The sequence below is a fragment of the Otolemur garnettii genome, unplaced genomic scaffold (genome assembly GCF_000181295.1).
Source record: "Otolemur garnettii isolate 467f Iridium unplaced genomic scaffold, OtoGar3 scaffold00101, whole genome shotgun sequence".
NCBI classification, from domain to species: domain Eukaryota; kingdom Metazoa; phylum Chordata; class Mammalia; order Primates; family Galagidae; genus Otolemur; species Otolemur garnettii.
In genome coordinates, this window is record NW_003852496.1 from 6,524,199 (window position 1) to 6,544,140 (window position 19,942).

The following is a 19,942-nucleotide window of genomic DNA, read 5'->3' on the forward strand; positions in this document are numbered from 1 at the left end:
CGGGCTCCGCACCATCCCTGTGGTTCCCTATACCCTGCTCATCACTTTGTAAATAAACCCTTTATTAAAAACTCGTCAGGCTTGGCGCCAGCCACATACACGGGAGCTGGCAGGTTTGAATCCACTCTGGGCCTGCCAAACAACAGTGACAAGTACAACCAAAAAAAAAAAAAAAAATAGCTGGGCATTGCGGCGGGCACCTGTAGTCCCAGCTACTTAGGAGGCTGAGGCAAGAGAATTGCTTAAGCCCAAGAGTTTGAGGTTGTTGTCAGCTGTGATGCCATGGCACTCTACCCAGGGTGATAGCTTGAGATTTTGTCACAAAAAAAATCTACAATTCTTCAAAGTACCCAGTTTGAGTGTCTGCTGTTTCCTGATGAGATTCTGACACAATTCTCTATGTGCTCCGTGCTCTGTTGTAGATGGAATAAATCACCTGTTTCTTTGAGGTGACTGCAGTGGTTGCAAAGTACTGGCTCCTCCAGAAACTAATTCCTTTTCCTTTGGCTATAGCATAAATTTTGATTTGGAGACGTTCTCACCTCCCCAGTTTGGACAAGGTGTGGCCAGATCCCTCTCTTTCTGGGATGGTCATGGGACACCAGGATAAGCCCATTGGCTTTTTTGCATCTCCTCAGCACAGTGATTGGTTAGGTGGTATGTCACGTGACCTTGGCTGCTCCAATCAGGTTGAAGTTAAGACATCAGCAAGTGGTGCCTAAAAATCCTGGCATTTTCCGGTCTGGAGCCACCAGGACTGGGCTAGATTTCCTGGGAGTATCACAGCTGGGCTGAGGTGCAGTGTGGGAAAATGGCTCTCTTCTCTGCCAACTTACTGGGTGAATTACTCCGCAATTCTGTGTCTCACTTACTTCTTAAAAAGGGGCACAGTAATTTAGTAAGTCCCTTGCTGGGTTCTTCTGAGACTAAATGAGGAGACTCATGAAAAGAACTGGAACAGAGATTTTACTAAAGCAACTCTTCTAGGCTTTACCCAGAGGCTCTTCTGTCCTAGGATCCAGATAGAAATCTATGGAGCTGGGCTGGGAAGAGATTTGAGTGACAACCTCCTGTTTGCTTGGAATTGCACCTCCCACCACTGAAGGCTTTGTTACCAGTTCAAGCTCCTCAAGCCTATGTCACTGTTATTCTTTTTTTTTTTTTTTTTTTTTTTTTGAGACGGAGCCTCAAGCTATCCCCCTGGGTAGAGTGCCATGGCATCACGCTCACAGCAACCTCCAACTCCTGGGCTCAAGCGAGTCTCCTGCCTCAGCCTCCCAAGTAGCTGGGACCACAGGCACCTGCCACAACGCCTGGCTATTTTTTGGTTGCAGCCATCATTGTTGTTTGGCGGCCCGGGCTGGGGATTCGAACCTGCCACCTTAGGTGTATGTGGCTGGTGCCTTAGCTGCTTGAGCCACAGGGGCAGAGCCAAGTCACTGTTATTCTTAAGAGGCTTCTGGGCCCTCTGCGGTGGCTCACACCTATAATCCTAGCATTCTGGAAGGCTGAGGTGGGTGGATCACCTGAGCTCATGAGTTTGAAACCAGCCTGAGCAAGAGCAAGACCCTGTCTCTACTAAAAATAGCCGATGCTATGGCATGTGCTAGTAGTCCCAGCTACTTGGGAAGCTGAGGCAAGAGAATTGCTTGAGCCCAAGCTTTAGCCCAAGAGTTTGAGGTTCCTGTGAGCTATGATGGCACAGCACTCAACCCAGGGAGACAGAGTAAGACACCATCTCCAAACAAACAAACAAACAAACAAACAAAAAAATAAGAGGGGCTTTTGGCTACTCACAGGACTGCCTTTGAGTGGTTCTATTGCACTGGCTCCCAGAAGTGTCTAGCCATGTTGGAACCATCCTCCCCAATATCCTGACAAATTATAACCAGAACCAGATTTTACCAAATTTCCATCAGACAAGGCTTTCTAAAGAGCAGTGGGATCTGGTCCTGGGAGGCGTCATACTGGGAGGGGCTTTGATTGCAGGTTTCGGGTCCCAGGAGGGGAGCACCGTGCTTGCTCTCCTGCTCTCTAACATCTCCTCCAAGGCTTCCCTAGTAATTACTGCAGAGACTGTCCCAGTATCCTTTGCAAATTGCCCTTTAGTCCCAGCCAGGTCTGGACCTGCCGTGAAGCAGGACAAGGAAAAGGGAGGGACCTTTCCTACCACTAGAGTTTCATTTCAAAGTTAAACCAGCTCTATTCAGGTCTCCCTTTAAAAGATGCAAACTTTCCAATGTCCAAGGGGCCTGTGGGAATCCGGATTCGTCCTTATTTCCCACCGTTCCTTCACATGAGCCCCGTGACCCATCCCCAGTGAAGTACTTGGTGTCTCTAGAACCAGACTGTGCTTGGTTACAACTCTGCGCCTTTACCTTTCCTGTTCCTTCTACCTGGAGCGCTCTTCCTCTTTCTCCGTTTGAGAAACTCCTGCCGAACATTTTAGACACAGCTTCGGTGGAGATAGGGGCTCTCCTCTGTGTGCCCAAAGCCTCCCGCACTAAGTCCCATCACTGTCCTCTTCACTGTGCTAGTAACTGCTACTCTACTTGCCTGCCTCCTTCACTAAGGGGTGCGTTTCTTGAAGCCAGGACCCATGATGGGTTCACCTCAGTGTCCCCAGAACACAGGGTCTGGTACACAGCAGGTACTCAGAGTGTTCTCACCATTTGTATGAATGTGTGATGGCCACTGTCCTAACTCTGGCCACCATTATGGCTAAGTTGGTGTCTTAGTTTGGGCTCCCCCACAAGCCGACCCTGAGTGAGGGTTTAAATATTAAGTCGTTTACATGGCAGGTGGAGAGGACACCAGTAAAGGGGAGGACAAGTGAGACCTGGAAGAGAAGTCAGCCCCAAAAAGCTGTTTTCCAGCAGCATGCCACTGTGGCAGATTGGAGCTTGAACCCATTTGAGAAGTCTGGGAGTCAGTGCAGAACTGACAGCCCTCCTGAGCGTGACGGAGCTGGGATATTTATGGCCCAGCTAATATCAGCCCTTGTCCAGGGCTGCACATCCAGTCTGCTGTGTGGAGGTCAGGCGGTGAGGCCAGGGGACACAGGCAAGACTTCCATGCTGGAACTGCTGCAACTGGTTCCTCCACCTCCAGTCTCTCTGCTGCTCTCCCCACCTCACACTGCTTTAGGCAGGCACAGTGTCACTCATCTTCATGTCCCTAGTATTTAGCAATAGGACCTGTCTCAGAGGAGATTCCCTGGTGAGTATTGAAAAAAATGAATGAATGAGTGAATACGTGATTCAGTGGAGTGGCTATCAAGTAGGAACATTTTTCCTCCCTAGCAGGAGAAATAGGGGTCTGGTGAACCTGGGGGAGAGAGCACTGGCCAGAGGTAGAGGTGGGCAGTACCCAGTCAGGTGGCCACGATGAAGGGTTCTTTTCACATATTTTATGGGGGTGGGGAGGCTCCCAGGCCTCAGGTCCTTGCTGCTGTGGGCACAGCTTCCGTCTTGGGCCTGTAGGGATTGCGTGACTCCTGGAATGCTGGGCCCAGGGCGTGGAAGTGAGCAAACGCCATTAGCCATATCGCTGATCTCCCGGCGCAGATATGGAAGTTTGAGGAGGCCCAGCCGGCTCTGCCCAACTGTAAAGAGATGTGATTGAGGCAGGTCATAGGAAGGTGGCAGTGATTAAGGGGGGGTCAGGTCCTGCTGACTTCCTGCCCAGCAGGTAGTGGTGACCGAGGCAGGAGAGGATGGGACGTTAGTCATAGTATAAACCCTCTCTTGGAGCTCATAAAACCTGGGCAGAGAGTTTGTTGGGGGACCTCCAATAGCTGCAGGGAGAAACCCCGACTCCCTGGGGGCTGGAATTGTACCCTCCTCAGGCAACACAGGCACCGTCGCAGGTCTAGTCAGAGTAAGACTCCTGGGTGCCCTGTGATTTCTAGTTTACAGTGTTTACAAAGCACTTTCTCTTTCCATTTTTTCACTGATTCTTCAGCTATGTCTGGACAGTGGTAGTCATCTCCATTTTATTGATGAGAAAACTGAGGCCTCAAGTTTCTAGGTCCAGAAAATACTGGACTGAAAGGAAGAATACGCAGGGATTCAGACCAGGGGGCTGAATTTCAACTACAGCCAATCTAGGTTAGATTTTCACTGTGGCTTAAGTCCAGGGACCCAGGTTAGGGTGAGGCTGGAGTTTCCTGGGCTGGGACCCAGAGTCAGGAGCCTATAGGGAGAAGGAACTAAAAGTGAAAGGACTCTGCCCTCTGGGGCCCTGCCATCTGTCTGGGCCACTGCTTCCTGATAATAAAACTCTCTGTCTTAAAGGCGAGACGGGAGCTCAGGGGAGTTTGCTTTTGAGTTACAGGAGAGAATTAAGTCCTGTGAAGGAGTCAGCAAGGCACACTCTTGAGTGGTGTGTGTGTCTTTTTGTGGAGACAGTGTGGCAGGAAGCACCCATGAGGAAGTGGGACCTGTGTATGGAGGTCTCTAACCCTTGATTCTTGGAAGTCCTTGGCTCTGTTGATTTGAAGGATAGTTACCATACGTGACATCCAAAGACCTGAGTCCAAAACCCAGTTTTGTCCCTCACTGGCCTCAGTATACCCACCTGTGAAATGGAAATAATACTACTTATCTCAGACAGCCATTGTGTAGGAGAAATGAGATGACCTACATCCTTGCCCTTGGAAGACTCCTGAGAACTGGTAGTTGAAGTAGAATTCTATTTCTCCAATGGGACCCAGCACATAGAAGGTGTTCAGAAAATATTCATGAACCGATGGATGAAGACAACAGAGCCAGCCAGAACTCCTGTTGGCCTCAGGGGAAAATGGGACTTAGAGAATAAGAATGATTTGTCCACGGCCCTATGGGGAACTCCAGCAGGAGTATTTGTTGGTCTTTCTTATTATTGCTGTTCTGTGACCATTGTCACCTTCTTCCATGGTCCCATATTTCTTCTCTAGCCCACCTATAAATACCCACAGATCTAACCACTAGCCAGATACCTCCACCCGGGGTGCCTCATGGTACCTCACCCTCAGTATTTTTAAAACAGAACTTACCATTCCCATGAATAAACCCCCATCCAATAAACCCCAATCCCAATAAAGAACATGTCCCTGTTTCGAAGTCCATGTCACCCAAGAGGAAACCTGAGCATCACCTGGTGGGCTCCTGTCCCTCATCCTCATGCTAATTAACAGACCCAGGGCTATTCCCAGAATCCCTCTACGTCTTCTGATCCCATTACCGATGCCCTTCCCCTTGCAGTGCCACCATCACCTCTTGTCCCCATGACCGTCACCACCTCCCAGTGGTCTCCCACCTTCTCCTTAAGTCCTGTCTCTGCAATGGCTGACAGACAGAGTGCTAGAGGGAATCCGTAAATTGCTACTTTCCTGCTTAAAAGCCCCCAGGCTCTCCACTCTCCTAGGATAAAGCTCAACCCCCACAGCCCATTAGGATAGATCTGGACCCCAGCTGGGTTCTATTCCACGGTTCCAGCTGTTTCTCCTCCCCAGCACCCTTGGGTTCCAACCACACCCGAATACTCAGCATTGCCTTTGCACACGAGCCCTCTGCCTAGAAGTTCTCCCTTGTCTGCTTGGCCGACCTTACGGATGCCCTCAGTCTGTCTCGAATGCCTCCTCTTCTGTGAAGCCTTCCCTTTCCTCCCCAGGGCACAGTAAACCTCTCCCCCCACTTTCATAGCAACACAAACCACACACCTCAGGTTATCTGGGAAATTTAAAATAAGCTCTTTTGATGTCGGAAAACAAGTATGGTTTGGGGCTGGAAAATCCGGGCTGTCTTCATTAGCCATGGTGGGCACAACCCTCTGTCCCAGCATTTGCCGAGTCAGGGGATGTGCCGAGGGCTAGCACGCTTCCTCCCTTTGATTCCTCATAGTAACTCCGAGAGGTAGGTATCGGCTTGCCTAGTTACGTAGGTCGGAAACCTGGAAAGGTTCAATGGCTCGCTCAAGGCTTTGCAGCTACCAGATGCTGTGTTGGTCGGAGATTTGAACCCACCTTCCTGCCTCCGAGCCATGCACTTCCCGGCACCTGTCACGCTCGTCACTGAGGCCAGCTCATGTGATTATCTCCTCTGTGAGAGTGTGAGTTCCTTGGTAGCACAAGTCATGCCAGGCTTATCTGTGTATGCTCATAGCACGGGGACGGCTGGGGACAGAGTGTCAGCGAGCATTTACTGGCCTGGAGCTCAGATCTTTTCCTCCTGGCCCCTCTGGGGCTGGCCGTGGGTGACCTTTGTCCTCTTCTGAAGTTCTCCCCTGGGCTGCATTTTGGCCAAATTTCCTTTGTCTCGGTCATGCAGGGAGCAAGGTCATGGAACTCAAAGTCTCTGACTGCTAGCAAGGTGATGTTCAACTAACTTCTTTCTCTGAAAGAAGGGAAGGTCCTGTGCTTCTGGAAGTGGGGTGCTTAGGGGTACTTAAAGCCATAGGAAAAAATATAGTGTTCTATCCTGGGGAGCCTTTTCCTTCTTGGAGTTTTGGGGCATTAGAAATAAGAAGTAATTTAACTTCTAAGTGAGGTTTTACACAATAATTTAAAATTTAGGGCTGGGCACAACGGCTCATGTCTGTAATCTCCTGTCTGTAACTCCCATTTAGGGAGGCCAAAGTGGGAGGATTATCACTTGAGGCCAGAGTTCAAGCCCACCTTGGGCAACATAACAAGACCTCCATTGGTACACAAAATAAAAAATAAATTGTCTGGGTGTTGTGGTGAGCACCTGTAGTCCCAGCTACTCAGGAGGTTGAGGGGGAGGATTGCTCAAGCCCAGGAGTTCGAGGCTGCAGTGAGCAACATTGCACCATTGTATTCCAGCCTGGGCAACAGAGCAAGAGCCTGTCTCTAATAAAAAAGTAAAATAAAATTTAAAAAGACAGGAGAAAACCACAAAGCTTACATTAACTTTTAGACTAAAACATGCATGGGCTCCATTAGACCATACTCCTCAGGTCTCCAGGGAACGTGCTGGAACTATGTGGGAAGCACCCGGAGGATTGTGCCTGGGTCCCAGCTGAGGAGTAAGGAGACGCTGAAGGCGTCAACCCCATCCCCTTCCTGCCTGGTTCCCAGGTCTTCTCCTGTGGCAGGTCTAACACCAGCTGTGGGAGTGGGAAGAGCCACGTCTCAGAGCTAGGAGGACTGGAGCTGGAATCCAGAATGGACAGTTATGCTTTGTGAGCTCAGACTTCAGTTTCTGTCTCTTTTTCATGGGCATCACAGTACTAGCCACCTGTAGGAATATTGTATCTGCCCCACCCCCACTTCTCCACCAGGCCATGTGCCCCAGGAGGCTGACCCCACACTTCTCCACCAGGCCGTGTGCCCCAGGACACTGACTCACGAGGGTGGTATCCATTGACTCTTTTGTTCTCTGGCCACTGGTATCCATTGGCTCTTTTGTTCTCTGGCCACTGGTTGGATTTGGGCAAGGGGAGATCTTGACCGGAGGCTGAGAGGAGAGAGGGGACAGGGAGTGCACTCTCCAGATCCCTCTCTGCCGCACTGGAGGGCAGACTCCTCAGTGCCCTGCGGTAGCTCCTGCCTCCTGGGAGCTCTCTGGAGCTCTGGTCCCTTTTCCTTCCCTTTCCCCTCATGTTGTGGGAGTGTAAAGCTTTCTTGATGGCTGTCTGACCCCCTTCCTGGTGCCCCTTAACTCCCCCCCCAACCTGGCATATGATGTCTGCACTGAATGCTCTCCCCTCCCTCCTCCTGAGTGTGCGTGTTTCCTGCTGGGGTCCTGACCCATAAACTACCTCAGCAGGCTTGGGAGGGAGGAACTAGAGGGAAAGCAGTTTATGAGAGAGACTTGTCCTTGGTGTTGGAGAGGGATAATTATTCTCTTTAGGAGACGGGAGGAGAGAGGCAGCCCTGGTAGAAGCTGGCCAGTAGGAGGCAGCTCTTAAAACCATCCTCCCTTCATCAACAGCAGTCCCCCACACAGCAGCCCTGGGAGGCCTGGCCGGGGACAGGCTTTTCCAGGGCGCACTTCCCACTGCTGTGGCAGCAGCGGCAGCATCATCGATAACATGCCGGCTTCTTGGAGGCCTCCCTGGCTCCATCCCATCTGGCAGGCGCAGGCGGCCAGGGACCCCAGGCCAGGCGCTGCCAACCTGCTGACTCAGCGCAACACCCCTCTCTCAGCAGCAAGGCTTTGGGTGGGAACCAGCCAGCCATCCGGTGTCCCTCCCCTCCCCCTGGAGGCTGCTAGCCCTCTGGCTGGACCAGCCCCAGGCCTTTAATGAGTGCTGGCTGTTGCTTGGTTCAGGCCTAGGGCTCTTGGAGGGTAGAACACAAGCTCAGGCAGCAGAGAGCTCAGGCTGTGATGGCAGCCAGAAAGAACTCGGTCTTCTTGCCAGCCTCCCCATGGTCCTGGGATGTCAGAGCTGGAAGGGCAGAACAGCCCTCTGACTGTGCAGTTGGGGAAACTGAGGCTCAGCAATTGTCCCAAGGCCCACTGCAAACCTCTCTCAGAACCTGGGCCAACAGGGGACAATTCCTCATAGTGGGGAGCCTCACGTTCTTTTCTGAAGGACGCCAGTCACCAGTGCCCCCAGTTAGGACGAGTTTCTAGCCAATCCTGTGAGGCTGGAGGTACTTGTTCTCGGAAGATTTTCACTATTTATGGGGCTCAAGGCACTTCATCTATACATGACCTCTGATTCTCAGAACAACTGTGTAAGATAGGAATTGGGATCTTCATGACTAGATGAAGAAGCTGAGGTCCAGAGACAGGAAATGACGTGCTTGAGTTGGCACAGATAGCAGGTGGAAAGGCCAAAGTCCAGGCTCACGGATAAAAGCTTGTGCCCTGCCACTGGGTGATGCTGTCTTTGGTTCTTCCACAGAAAGCACAGCACACAGGGAAGAACCCTAACCAGGGCGGGCCTCAGGAACCTGAGAGGTCTAGCCTCAGCCCTACCACTCCCTTTGTTCTGTGGAAGCTTGTGCTAGCTCCATCTCACTGCGCCTAACCCTCTTATTGGCAAACAGTGGTGATTAGGCCTACTTAGGCCTACTCTGCTTCCTTCATTTGATTTCTTTTTCTTTTTCTCTTTCTTTCCTTTCTCTCTTTCTTTCTTTCTTTTCTTTTCTTTTTTGTTTTGGAGGCAGGGTTTTGCTTTGCTGCCCAGGCTAGATTGGAGTGCATGGGCATCATCATAGCTCAGTGCAACCTCAAATTCCTGGGCTCAAGCAATCCTCCTGCATCAGCCTCCCAAGTAGCTGGGACTATCATGCCACCACGCGTGGCTAATTTTTGTATTTTTTGTAGAATCAGAGTCTCATTCCATTGCTCAGGCTGGTCTCAAACTCCTGGCATCAAGCCATCCTCCCAACTTGGGCTCCTAAAGTGCTAGGATTACAGGCATGAGCCACCGCACCTGGCCACATTTGATAGTTTATAACATGCAGGGTAGTTACTACTATTTCCATTTTATAGATAGGGAAACTGAGACCCACTACTTTATTGATGAATTAAATGTCATTTTGCTGAGGGAGTTCTATAGGCCAAGTACAGTGTCCCCAGCGAGGAAAGTGAGCTGCCCAAGTTTATACACATAGAAAGTGGCAGGGCTAAGCCTCACACAGACAAAGGAGACTCTCTACACACTGTGTGGTTTCCAGTATCGTGGAAAAGGGATCACAGTTTTCCAAATCTTGCAGGAAGCCACTTGGATCCTCCTTGAGACTAGCCATGGCACTAAACAGATCTCAGGAATGATACTCCCCTGGGAACTTTTGGCCTGGAACATATTTACAAAACTCCAGAGGGGATGAAAATATCCCAACCCACTCCCTACAGATTCAAATTAGCAATTTTCTTATTCTTTATAACTCCTCTGGAAATTCAAACTATGTAATATTGGTCTAAAATTAGGAGCATAAGTCACAAGAGAAAAGCACCACTACTTAGGGAGAAATGTTTTTGTAGCTTCATGCTGAGCATTTGTTCTAAATCAGAACACAGCAGTTCTCTTTCAAATATATATATTTTCCCCAACACTTATGGATTGAGGGAAAAGTCTTTTGAGAGAAGCTCTGCTGCCAAATGCCAAAATTCGATCCCTTTACCTGGCTTTGCGCTGAGGGGATATTCAGGTGAAATCCAGAACACGTCAACAGGAAGAACCTGTTTCATGGCTCAGGATGGCTTCTTAAATGAAGGGTGCTTTAATAACCCGACCAGCCAACACTACTGACTGGGTAAGGGGCCAAAAACCTGTGTGAAGTATTTTACAGCCATTATTACATTTAATCCTCACAATTACCCTGTAAACTGGATTATTATTATCCCAGTTTACACATGAGGGCAATTAAAGCCTAAACCGATGAAGCGATTGGCCAAAGCCTTATGGTTATACAGGGTGTCCCAAAGGTTGCCATACATAGAGAAAATGGGAAGTTGTAGCTAAGTGGACCTTTATTTACAAATAAGTTGCGGAGTTAAAATTTTAACCCAAAGCAGTGTAACTGTAAAATTCACACCAGGATACTGTCTCCAATAACAGCTGCCATTTACTGAACAAATACTGCTCTGTGCACTAGATACAGTCCTGAGAATTTAAAATAGTAATCCCGCAGCCTTCACAATTCCTCTCGGAGCTCTGTTCCCTTCTTTTCCCTCACTCCCCCCAGCAGGTACTCCTACTAGCTCAAAGTCTGTCCCAGCCACGCAGACCCTCTTGTTAACCTGCTTGTCCCCCAGAGCTGGTGGCAGTGTCGCTGAGAACACCAGGTGATCAGAATCACCTTTGACTCCACTGACACTAGCAAACTCCTAACTTCAGGCATGTTCCTGAATCCTCAATCCTCAGGGTCCTCATCTATCAAATAAGTCTGGTGGCTTCTTTGAACTCTGATTTTCTAGAATTTTATTAATAGGACCAATGCAGGCCCTTTCTGGAAATGAGATGTAGGACAGGCAGGTTTTGATACATGGGAATAAAAATGACCTTGAGATTCTTATGAACTAGGTGAAGAAGCTGAGGCAAAGTTCCTGGAAGCAGAGGACCTCTGTAGGTTAGGGGGATGTCTGAAGGATGGTAGGGGATGGAGATCGGAGGGGGAGGGTGTTAAGCTGTCTGTGACTGGGCCAACAGATCATGACCAGATTGCAGGGGAGGAGGACAGCCAGAGCCCCTAGGGTGCAGGAATAAGCATGTGATAAGTATGACCCCAGGGGAAGAGCCAGGACTAGGGATGGAAATCACCAAGGGGCTTGGGAGAGAGCTTCCATCCCAGCAAGTAGTTGTTTCAGGGGCATGGACAACCACTGGAAGCACTGCAGAGGGGGTTTCTACTTTTGGGAGTGTTGACCTTTGGAAAGCTGACTTTCCAAATTGCAAATTTGATCATGTCCCTCTTCCGTGTGGCAGCGTTTTCTGGAGTCAAATTGCCTATGAACACAGCCCAAGAGAGCTCCTTCCCATGGAGGATGAGCTTGCCGTGCTCTTGGACACTGACCTGGCTGCATCCACCTTTCAGCCCCTCCACTGTGGCAGCCATACCCATCCTCTTGCCATTCAGAGAACACATGAAGTTCATTTACACTTCTGTGCCCAACCGCATCCTCCCCGAATCCTTTGCATTTCTGGGCAGTTGTCACTTGTGCTGAGTTGTGACTGATGATTCATTCACAGACTGTGCTCCTCTTATGAGTAGGGCCTAGTTGAGCTCACCTTTGTATCTGGGTAAGACTGGACCGGGGTATGGATGAAGATGCATTTAATGAATGCCATAGGAATGCGGTGGGACTCCATGGTGACGTGTGCTCTTCTGAACTCTAAGACCTGCTATTTCAGGTCATCTTGATGCACTCCCTGGAGGGCCCACCTTGAACACTCAGGTGGCGAGTGTGGGGATGTGCAAATGACAAGGGAGCTAATGATACAAACAGCTGGGAGCTGGCAGGAGGCTGCACAGTGACCGACAGGTGTCTTGGTCCTTCTGTGTCCTGACCTCAAGTTGTTCCAGTGAGTATGTGCAAAAGGAGGAATTAGAAAACAACTGGGGCAGTCATGGTGGAAATGACATTGGTTCTTTCAGGATTTAGAATTAGGAGCCCCCATGCCTATCCCAACTCCCCAGTAAGTATTTCCAAGGGAATGCGTACCCGGGAGCTAATTTCCAACCCCTCTCACCACCCTCCCCTCCTTTTATCAGGACCACAATTAGTGGTTGCTGTCAAGCAAGACAGTGCCCACCCTCAGAAAAGATGTCCCTTCTATAGTTGCCTTCCGTAGCCTTGAGGAAGCCAGGAAAGCCATCGGAGTCCAGAATTCAGAAAGCCTATCACAGAAGCCTCATTCCCCTGCCTTCTCTTGTCCTTGGTGGAGCTGATGTAGTGATCCTCCTGGTTTCTTTTCTTTCTTTTCTTTTTTTTTTTTATTTTGAGACAGAGTCTCACTCTGTCGTTGCCCTGGGTAGGCTGCCATGGCGTCATCATAGCTCACAGCAACCTCAATCTGTTTGGGCCAGGTGATCCTTCTGCCTCAGCCTCCCAAGTAGCTGGGACTACAGGTGCCTACTACAACACACAGCTGAGTTTTCTATTTTTATTAGAGACAGGGTCTCACTCTTGCTCAGGCTGGTCTCGAACTCCTGAGCTCAAATGATCCACCCTCCTTGGTCTCCCAGAGTGCTGGGATTACAGGCGTGTGCCCCGTGCCCGGCCTAGCCTTCTGGTTTCTGTCCCCAAGCCTGTAACTGGGAATGTGCTGATAACACCACCCCTGGGCACTTCCGCCTCTCGGGGTCTTGTTGCAGAGTCCCCCTCCCCCTAGTATCCTTGTTCTGTACCCAAATTTTAAAAAAGATGCCAGAAACTCAGGACAGCCTGGGTGTTGACTGTGGCTTTAGAAACAGGGCTGGCAGCCCTGGCTCCCTCCCTGCCGTTCCTGGGCTCCACACCGCACAGAGACAGAAAGGAGCCCGGTCAGAGGAGGTGCGGGGGGGAGGGCCCCAGTGGGAGCCTGGAAACCCTTTTTCTGACTCTTGACCAAAGTCACTTTTCTTCCTATTTTTGTTAACACAAATCCCTAAGTGTGTTTGTGTCCAGAGAAAGTGCTATGAATAACTGATGATACATTTGTTGATTAACTCGTGAATCACCCTGGGGGACAGAGAGCCGGGAGAAAGGAGCAGGAGCTTTGGAGGCTGAATATAATGTGTCGTAAAATATTTAGCAAATGGTCATCCAAGCCACAGGGAAAAAGTCAGAGAGATGGGAATTTGCAAGCTGCCAGGATTTAAAAGCTATTTAATGCTAACCATCAGTGCCAAAGCGCTGAGAGCTTCTCTCTTCCTCCCTCCATTGGCAAGAACAGTTCCAATAATGTGGAAAGGCTTGGACAGCTGGAGAGCGCGGGTGGGAACTGAGATCAGCCTGAGCTGAAAGACTTTTTGTTTGAGAAACCTTGTAAACGAGGGAGCTCCTTGGAGGTGGGCTCTTTACCTTGCCTTCTGCTTGTGGCTCTCTCTCAAGATCTCTTAACATGGGATAAACTCTAGACGTGGGACAAACAGCACGAAGACTCCAGTCAGTCATCTGGATGTTTCAAAATATGTTTGGCATCAAGGAAGAAAAAAAGAGCCATATGACTGACTGAATTTGTCACTTTCCTTCCAACTGTTTTGATGTCACGTAGACAACGGCTTCAGTCTTTGGTGCCCCAGTGACTTGGCCGTCTCTGTTATTCTAAGGGTTTGAGCTCCCAAGTTGTTTCTCCTAAAGGTTAAGAGATCCTACATTTTCAGGGCTGGGGTCAGGACTCACTTCTCCAGCTGTATTCTTTGGGGATATGCTTATTTTTAAGTCAAAGATGAAAAGGGCTTTCTTAATCTTTCGGCTTCAAAGTCTCAAATCTAAACTTAGTACTCCGGAGTGTAAATGCATACCATACGGCAAGATAAACAAAGGGAAAGTGGCAGGGATATAATTTAGGTCAATGGAAACAACCATTCCAGATAACAGAGGCCTTAAGATTTTTTTTTTGCAGTTTTTGGCTGGGGCCGGGTTTGAACCCACCACCTCCAGTATATGGGTCTGGTGCCCTACTCCTTGAGCCACAGGTGCCACCCAAGATATTTTGATTATAAGACATTCTTCAAAGACATGGTATGATGGCTTCTTGAGTAGCCAGTGAAAGTGTATTTGGTGGCTTTAACCAACTGATCTATTAATTGTGCTAAAAAGTCCCTCCCTTTAGGGAACTTACAGTCTATTTGTTGGGGAGGCAAGCATTACATATGTGATACAAATACGTAACCTTTGAATTCAGAAAGTAAGAAATCTTGGGGCAGGCTTGGCGCCTATAGCTCAACCAGCTAAGGCGCCAGCCACGTACACCTAAGGTGGTGGGTTCGAATCCCCAGCCCGGACCCGCCAAACAACAATGACGGCTGCAACCAAAAAATAGCCGGGCGTTGTGGCGGGCGCCTGTGGTCCCAGCTACTTGGGAGGCAGAGGCAGGAGACTCGCTTGAGCCCAGGAGTTGGAGGTTGCTGTGAGTTGTAATGTCACGGCACTCTACCCAGGGGGACAGCTTGAGGCTCTGTCTCAAAAAAAAAAAAAAAAAGAAATCTTGGGGCAAAGGAGTTCTGAGAAGGATGACATAGAAAAATTGCTCTGCGTGGAGCAGGAACCAGAAAGTGGCTCTTCTTCATTCTTTTGTTGTCGTTGCTCCTGTTTTGGTTTAGGAAAATGTCTTTTCTCCTACTGCCTGTCTATCCCAGTCCAACACTTCCTTGAGCCCTGCTTCAACAAATCTGCAGATTCCTTTCTGATACTCCAATCTTCATTCATCTTCACCTCCTTCGAAATCTTAGCGCACTTAAGAGTCTGCCCCATTCACCTGGCACGTCATTCTACTGGGTATTAGAGCCTGTTTGAAGAAAGATTCATCTATGCTCCTCTGATTAACTGTAAATTCCTTTTGGCAGGTGCCCAAATCTTTAAAACACGTCTGTGTCCCACAGAGCTTCGGACAGTGCTCCTTGTTCAGTCCACGCTGGCTCTGTGGGTAGGTGCCAGCGTCCCCCTAACAGGCAGTATATAGAATAGGCTGCTGGTGTCTGAGGAGTGTGGAAGGCAGCATTACTTTTGGGAAGCCTCGGGAGATGCTGCCAAACTAGCACATCCAGGTTACAAAACACACGCTTTGAGCAGTTTTTAGTCTGGAAGTTCTATGGCTGTGATGGTTAAAGCAGGTGGGAGAGTTCAGAACAGTTGTAAATGGAGTGAAAAATTAATTTACCGAGAGTGAAAGTTTATCAGCCGTTCCTTTCACATTTTAAAAAATGCCTAAGAAGAGAAAAAGAAAAAGGAAGTAAGGAAAAAACAATGGAAGGAAAGAAAGGTCTGAGAAGAAAATAAAAGGAAAAAAAAGGCAGGGGGGTAGGTGGGTGGGTGGAGCGGGGACACACCAGACTCAGCCTTTGCCATCAGCAATTTCATAATACAGTAATTTTTAATATTAAAAGTAAATTGTACATGTACTTTATAAACAATATGCATAAAATAGATCATATTCTAAAACCTTTTCTTTTTAAAATGCTTTTTCACAGTAAATTTCTTAGGTGTTAGATTTTTCCCTCAAAGTAATAGTGCAATTGGAAGAAGGGAAACGCCGTCAGTGGATCAGGACCCCGCTAGTACAAGTCCTTGTAGATCTCCTGCAGGAGGGGGTGCAGACTCATGTCCGTCTCCGTCTTCTTTATCACCTGCAGGAGCTGCACGTGCTCCGTGACGATCTGTCTGAGGTCTGTCATTTTCTGGAGCAGCTTGGCAAAGAGCTGAGAGGACTCAGGGTGGTTCAGCTTGAGCTGGAGCTCCAGGGCTTGCAGCAGGTTGTCCTGGATGTCCTCGATGGGCTTCACATTCAGCAAACCGGGCCGGTCTGGGGAACAGAAAGGGAGATACAACAGGGGGTTGAGTCAAAGCCCAACCACTCAACTGTTTGGTTTTGTTTGGTTTGTTTTGCTTTATTTCTAAAATAGGGTGTGGATGGAGGGTAAGCAGAATTGAGGATGAAATTAAAACCGAGCCAATCAGAGCTCTTTCCAGGGGACTTCTTTTCCTGCCTCGGACTGAATCTGGTGGTGGATGTAACATGGCATCTAAGTCATCCTGTCATCAAACTGAGGCCTCTCCTGCTCATGCATCTACTCCGAAATCTAATTTTCAATCTCTGCTCCTTCCTAACAAATCTGTGTTTTATAGCCTCTATCTTCTTTCTTAGCCCCACTTCATACATAGTGTATTTCATTCCGACATGACAAAACATAGTTTTTAAATGCTGATGCAGTTCAGAAGGACAGACCCCTAACAATTCAGTAGAGGTTTCTTCTGAGTGGTGAGACTGCAGGTAATTTTCACTAATTATGCTTATTTCAGTTTGTGAAATTTCAGCTTACATTACAGTAAGTTGACCACCCAACAGACTGAAACAAACTGGTCAACATACAGAGGATGTCAACATAAGGAACCAGGCTTACTGTGCTGATACGTACATATCTGTGTTCAGTCTGTGAAAATTAGGCCAATTTAAGGAAGTGGTCAGTGTAGGGAGGTGGTCAACTATACTTTTAAACTTCTTATGCTCTTCTTCATATAAATCTTGTTAGATTTATTCTGAGATACTTTTATGGCTTTTTTTGCAAATGGATTCTTCCTTTTCATTACATCTTTTAACATATCCCTGCTGATGTGTAGAAAACTTATGCTGATTTCACTGGATTGAAACTATTTCAAGTTTTTGAACTCTTGTCAGTTCAAATAGTTTTTTTTTTCCCCCAGACAGAGTCTCACTCTGTCACCCTGGATAGAGCGCTGTGGCATCATAGCTCATAGCAACCTCAAACTCCTGGGCTCAAGTGATCCTCTAGCCTCAGCCTCCCACGTAGCTAGGACTGCAGGTGCCCACCACAAGGCCTGGCTAGTTTTTAGAGATGGGGTGTCACTCTTGCTCAGGCTGGTCTCGAACTCCTGAGCTCAGGTGATCCTCCTGCCTCGGCCTCCCAGAGTGCGAGTATTACAGGAGTGAGCCACTGTACCTGGCATCCAAATAGTTTTTAATCATGGATTTTTACTTTTGGGGGGGTAGACAATGACATCTGCAAATACAGTGGTAGTTTTATTGATTTCTTCTTTTGCAGTGTTTATGCTTCTCATTTCTTTTCCTTGCTATACTGTGATTGCAAAACCCTCCAATATGGTATTAAATAATAATAGCAATAGCAAGCTTTCTTATTTTATCCCTAACTTTGAAAGAAATGCTTCTGATGGCTCACTAACTACTATGATGTTTGTTATAGAATATATTGGGTATGTTTTATTCCTGCCTATCCCAGAGCTTCTTTTTTTTTTTTTTTTTTTGAGACAGAGCCTCAAGCTGTCCCCCTGGGTAGAGTGCCGTGGCATTACAGCTCACAGCAACCTCCAACTCCTAGGCTCAAGCGAGTCTCCTGCCTCAGCCTCCCAAGTAGCTGGGACCACAGGCGCCCGCCACAACGCCCGGCTATTTTTTGGTTGCAGCCGTCATTGTTGTTTGGCGGGTCCGGGCTGGGGATTCGAACCCACCACCTTAGGTGTACGTGGCTGGCGCCTTAGCCACTTGAGCCACAGGCGCCGAGCCTCCCAGAGCTTTTCATTTTTGTTTTAGGCAGGAATGTTGCTGAGTTTTATCAAATGCTTTACAATTTTTCTATCTAAGGAGAGAGGATGTATAAAGAGATAGGGTTTTATCCTAACCTTAGTATCGTGAATAATATTAACAGATTTTCTTACACCTTTGCACTCATTTGCTAATATTTTATTCAGTGTTTTTATATTTGTAGATGATACAGACCCAGAGTTATTTTTGGTGCCATCCTTTGCCTGTTTTGGTAATAAACGTTAACTAGTCTGAGTTAGAAGTTTTTCCTCTGTGTCTGTAGAGTAGTTATCTGCTCCTGAGAATCTATTTACAGAATCATCTGAGCTTGGTGATAAATCTGCCACCACCTTTCATTCTCTCCCATAGTTCCGAATCTATTCAGGCTTTCTATTATTTATAAACTAAAATTCTAGTTAACTTTTATGAGAGCCGAGCTGTATATGATACTGTCTTAGAATTTGAAATCTATTCTTTTTATTGGTGGTCCTTTACTTTATGCTCTTTATTTGTGTATTATCTCATTAAAAAATCTGATTGGTCCAAGGTTTATTTATTTTTTGCTTTTTACAAAGTAGAGCTTTTGGTTTTATTAATAAACTCTTGGTGGTTTTTTTTTTTTTTCTTTTGCAGGTTTTGGCCAGGGCTGGGTTTGAACCTGCCACCTCCAGCATATGGGGCCGGCGCTCTTCTCCTTTAAGCCACAGGCACCGCCCTTGATAAACTCTGTTTTTAAAAACTGTGCTTTGTTGCTAACACATCTGATTCCTTCTTTTTAACTTTCTTTGGGTTTACTTTCCTCTCTCAGTTTTGTGAGTTGACTGCTTAATTCATTTCATTTTGGTATTTTTAAAAACACGTTTTAATAACACGTTTTCTAATAAATGTAAACAAGACTCCAAATTTTCCCATTACGTGCCATTCTGGTTTCATCCCATGGGCTTTCAGAAAGAGTCCTCTCATAATTCTTTTCTAAATAGCCTGTCTTACAACTCTTGATTTTATTTTTAACCCAAGAGTTATAGAGAAACGCGTTTTAAAATTTCCAAGTAGGAAGTTTGGCTTTTGTTTCCTTTTTTTAAAATTTTATTTTCTAATTTCTAAGTTTGCTGCCTTGGGTCAGAATATAAGTTTTCTCACTAAGGCTCCCCAGAGCCAAGGTTAATGTACAACATTTAGGACACTCGCTTGACAATCTTGGATTGATTTCAAATTTAAGCTCTTGAAGGTCATTTACTCTCTTTTAAAACTCTGAACTCGTTCCCCCTTCACTGTGTGCATTTTACCTGCCTTTTAACACCCTCCATGGCCTCGTCCTGGTCGCCCTGTAGCCTCCGTTTCTGTAACTGTCCCTTTGCTCTGCATTGAGGGGTCTTAAGCTTCTTCTGTGCCAAGTTCCTCAAACACACAGTGTTCGGTCAGGACTCTGTGCTTAAGCAGATTCTGTTCCTCTTCCCTGAGACATTGTCCCCTTCCCTTCAGCCCATAACAGGACTGGGTCGGGGAGTCCTTCCTTGACAGAGATCCCTTCCTCTCCCCTGTTCTTCTAATCGCCTTTCTCTGGGCCCCCATAGCATCCTATAAACATCTCAGTTACTAGTACCCCCGATTATGTTCACGGAATGCTTACTGTTTCCCAAAACTGTGCTAAGGGCCTCATGCACAATTTGTCATTTCATCTCTACACTAACCCTGAGAGGACAGACTTTATGGAGAGGGAAATGACAATTTAGAGAATGGAGTTAATCCTTGCCAACGTCTGCCGCTCCAAGTAAATGGCAGCGCTGACATCTGGCTGTAAGTCTGTCTGATTCCAAGTGCTCTACCCCAAAGCTGAGGACCTGGTCGTGTCAGTACTGAGTTTCTTGTTTCTCCTCTCTCAAGGCCGTAAGGGCAGAAATTTGTGTCCTGATTATTTCTGAAACACCGGTGGAAACACAGGACGCGCTCGGTTGACTGAGTTAATCAGTGAGAGAGGGTTGTTCTGGCCAAGAGCCCTGGATGGAAAAAGCACAATTCTGCTGATTGGTGAATGAGCCTGAAGGTGGAATCGCCATACAGCAAGGAAGTCCTCTGTAAGCGGTGTATTCTACCCAATAAACTTGAATCACCTTTATCCTGCAAGGGGAGGCTCAGGAGATCACTGTGAGCACCCAGAGTGGTCTCAGAGTGGGATTTTCAGAACTATAAACATTCTCCTAAATTAACTTTCAGAGGTATCTTTGCTTGCCATTACAGAAGGAAATCGTCTTTGGTTTGATTTTTTTTCTCTTAACTCCTCCAA

General features: G+C 47.6%; 1 protein-coding gene across 3 annotated transcripts in view; it reads right to left on the reverse strand.

Moving 5' to 3' along the window:
• Positions 1–15,447: 15,447 nt before the first annotated feature.
• The window catches only part of PPARG (peroxisome proliferator activated receptor gamma), a 140,022-nt gene continuing 135,527 nt past the window's right edge, over positions 15,448–19,942 (reverse strand). For 2 of the 3 annotated variants that reach the window (XM_023516961.1, XM_003796243.3), the window contains one exon: positions 15,450–15,903. In XM_023516961.1, the coding sequence (XP_023372729.1) occupies positions 15,656–15,903 (248 nt within the window). In that variant the 3' untranslated portion in view covers positions 15,450–15,655. Of the gene's footprint in view, positions 15,904–19,942 lie in introns of all 3 variants that reach the window. The other variant, XM_023516962.1, reaches the window with a different exon arrangement.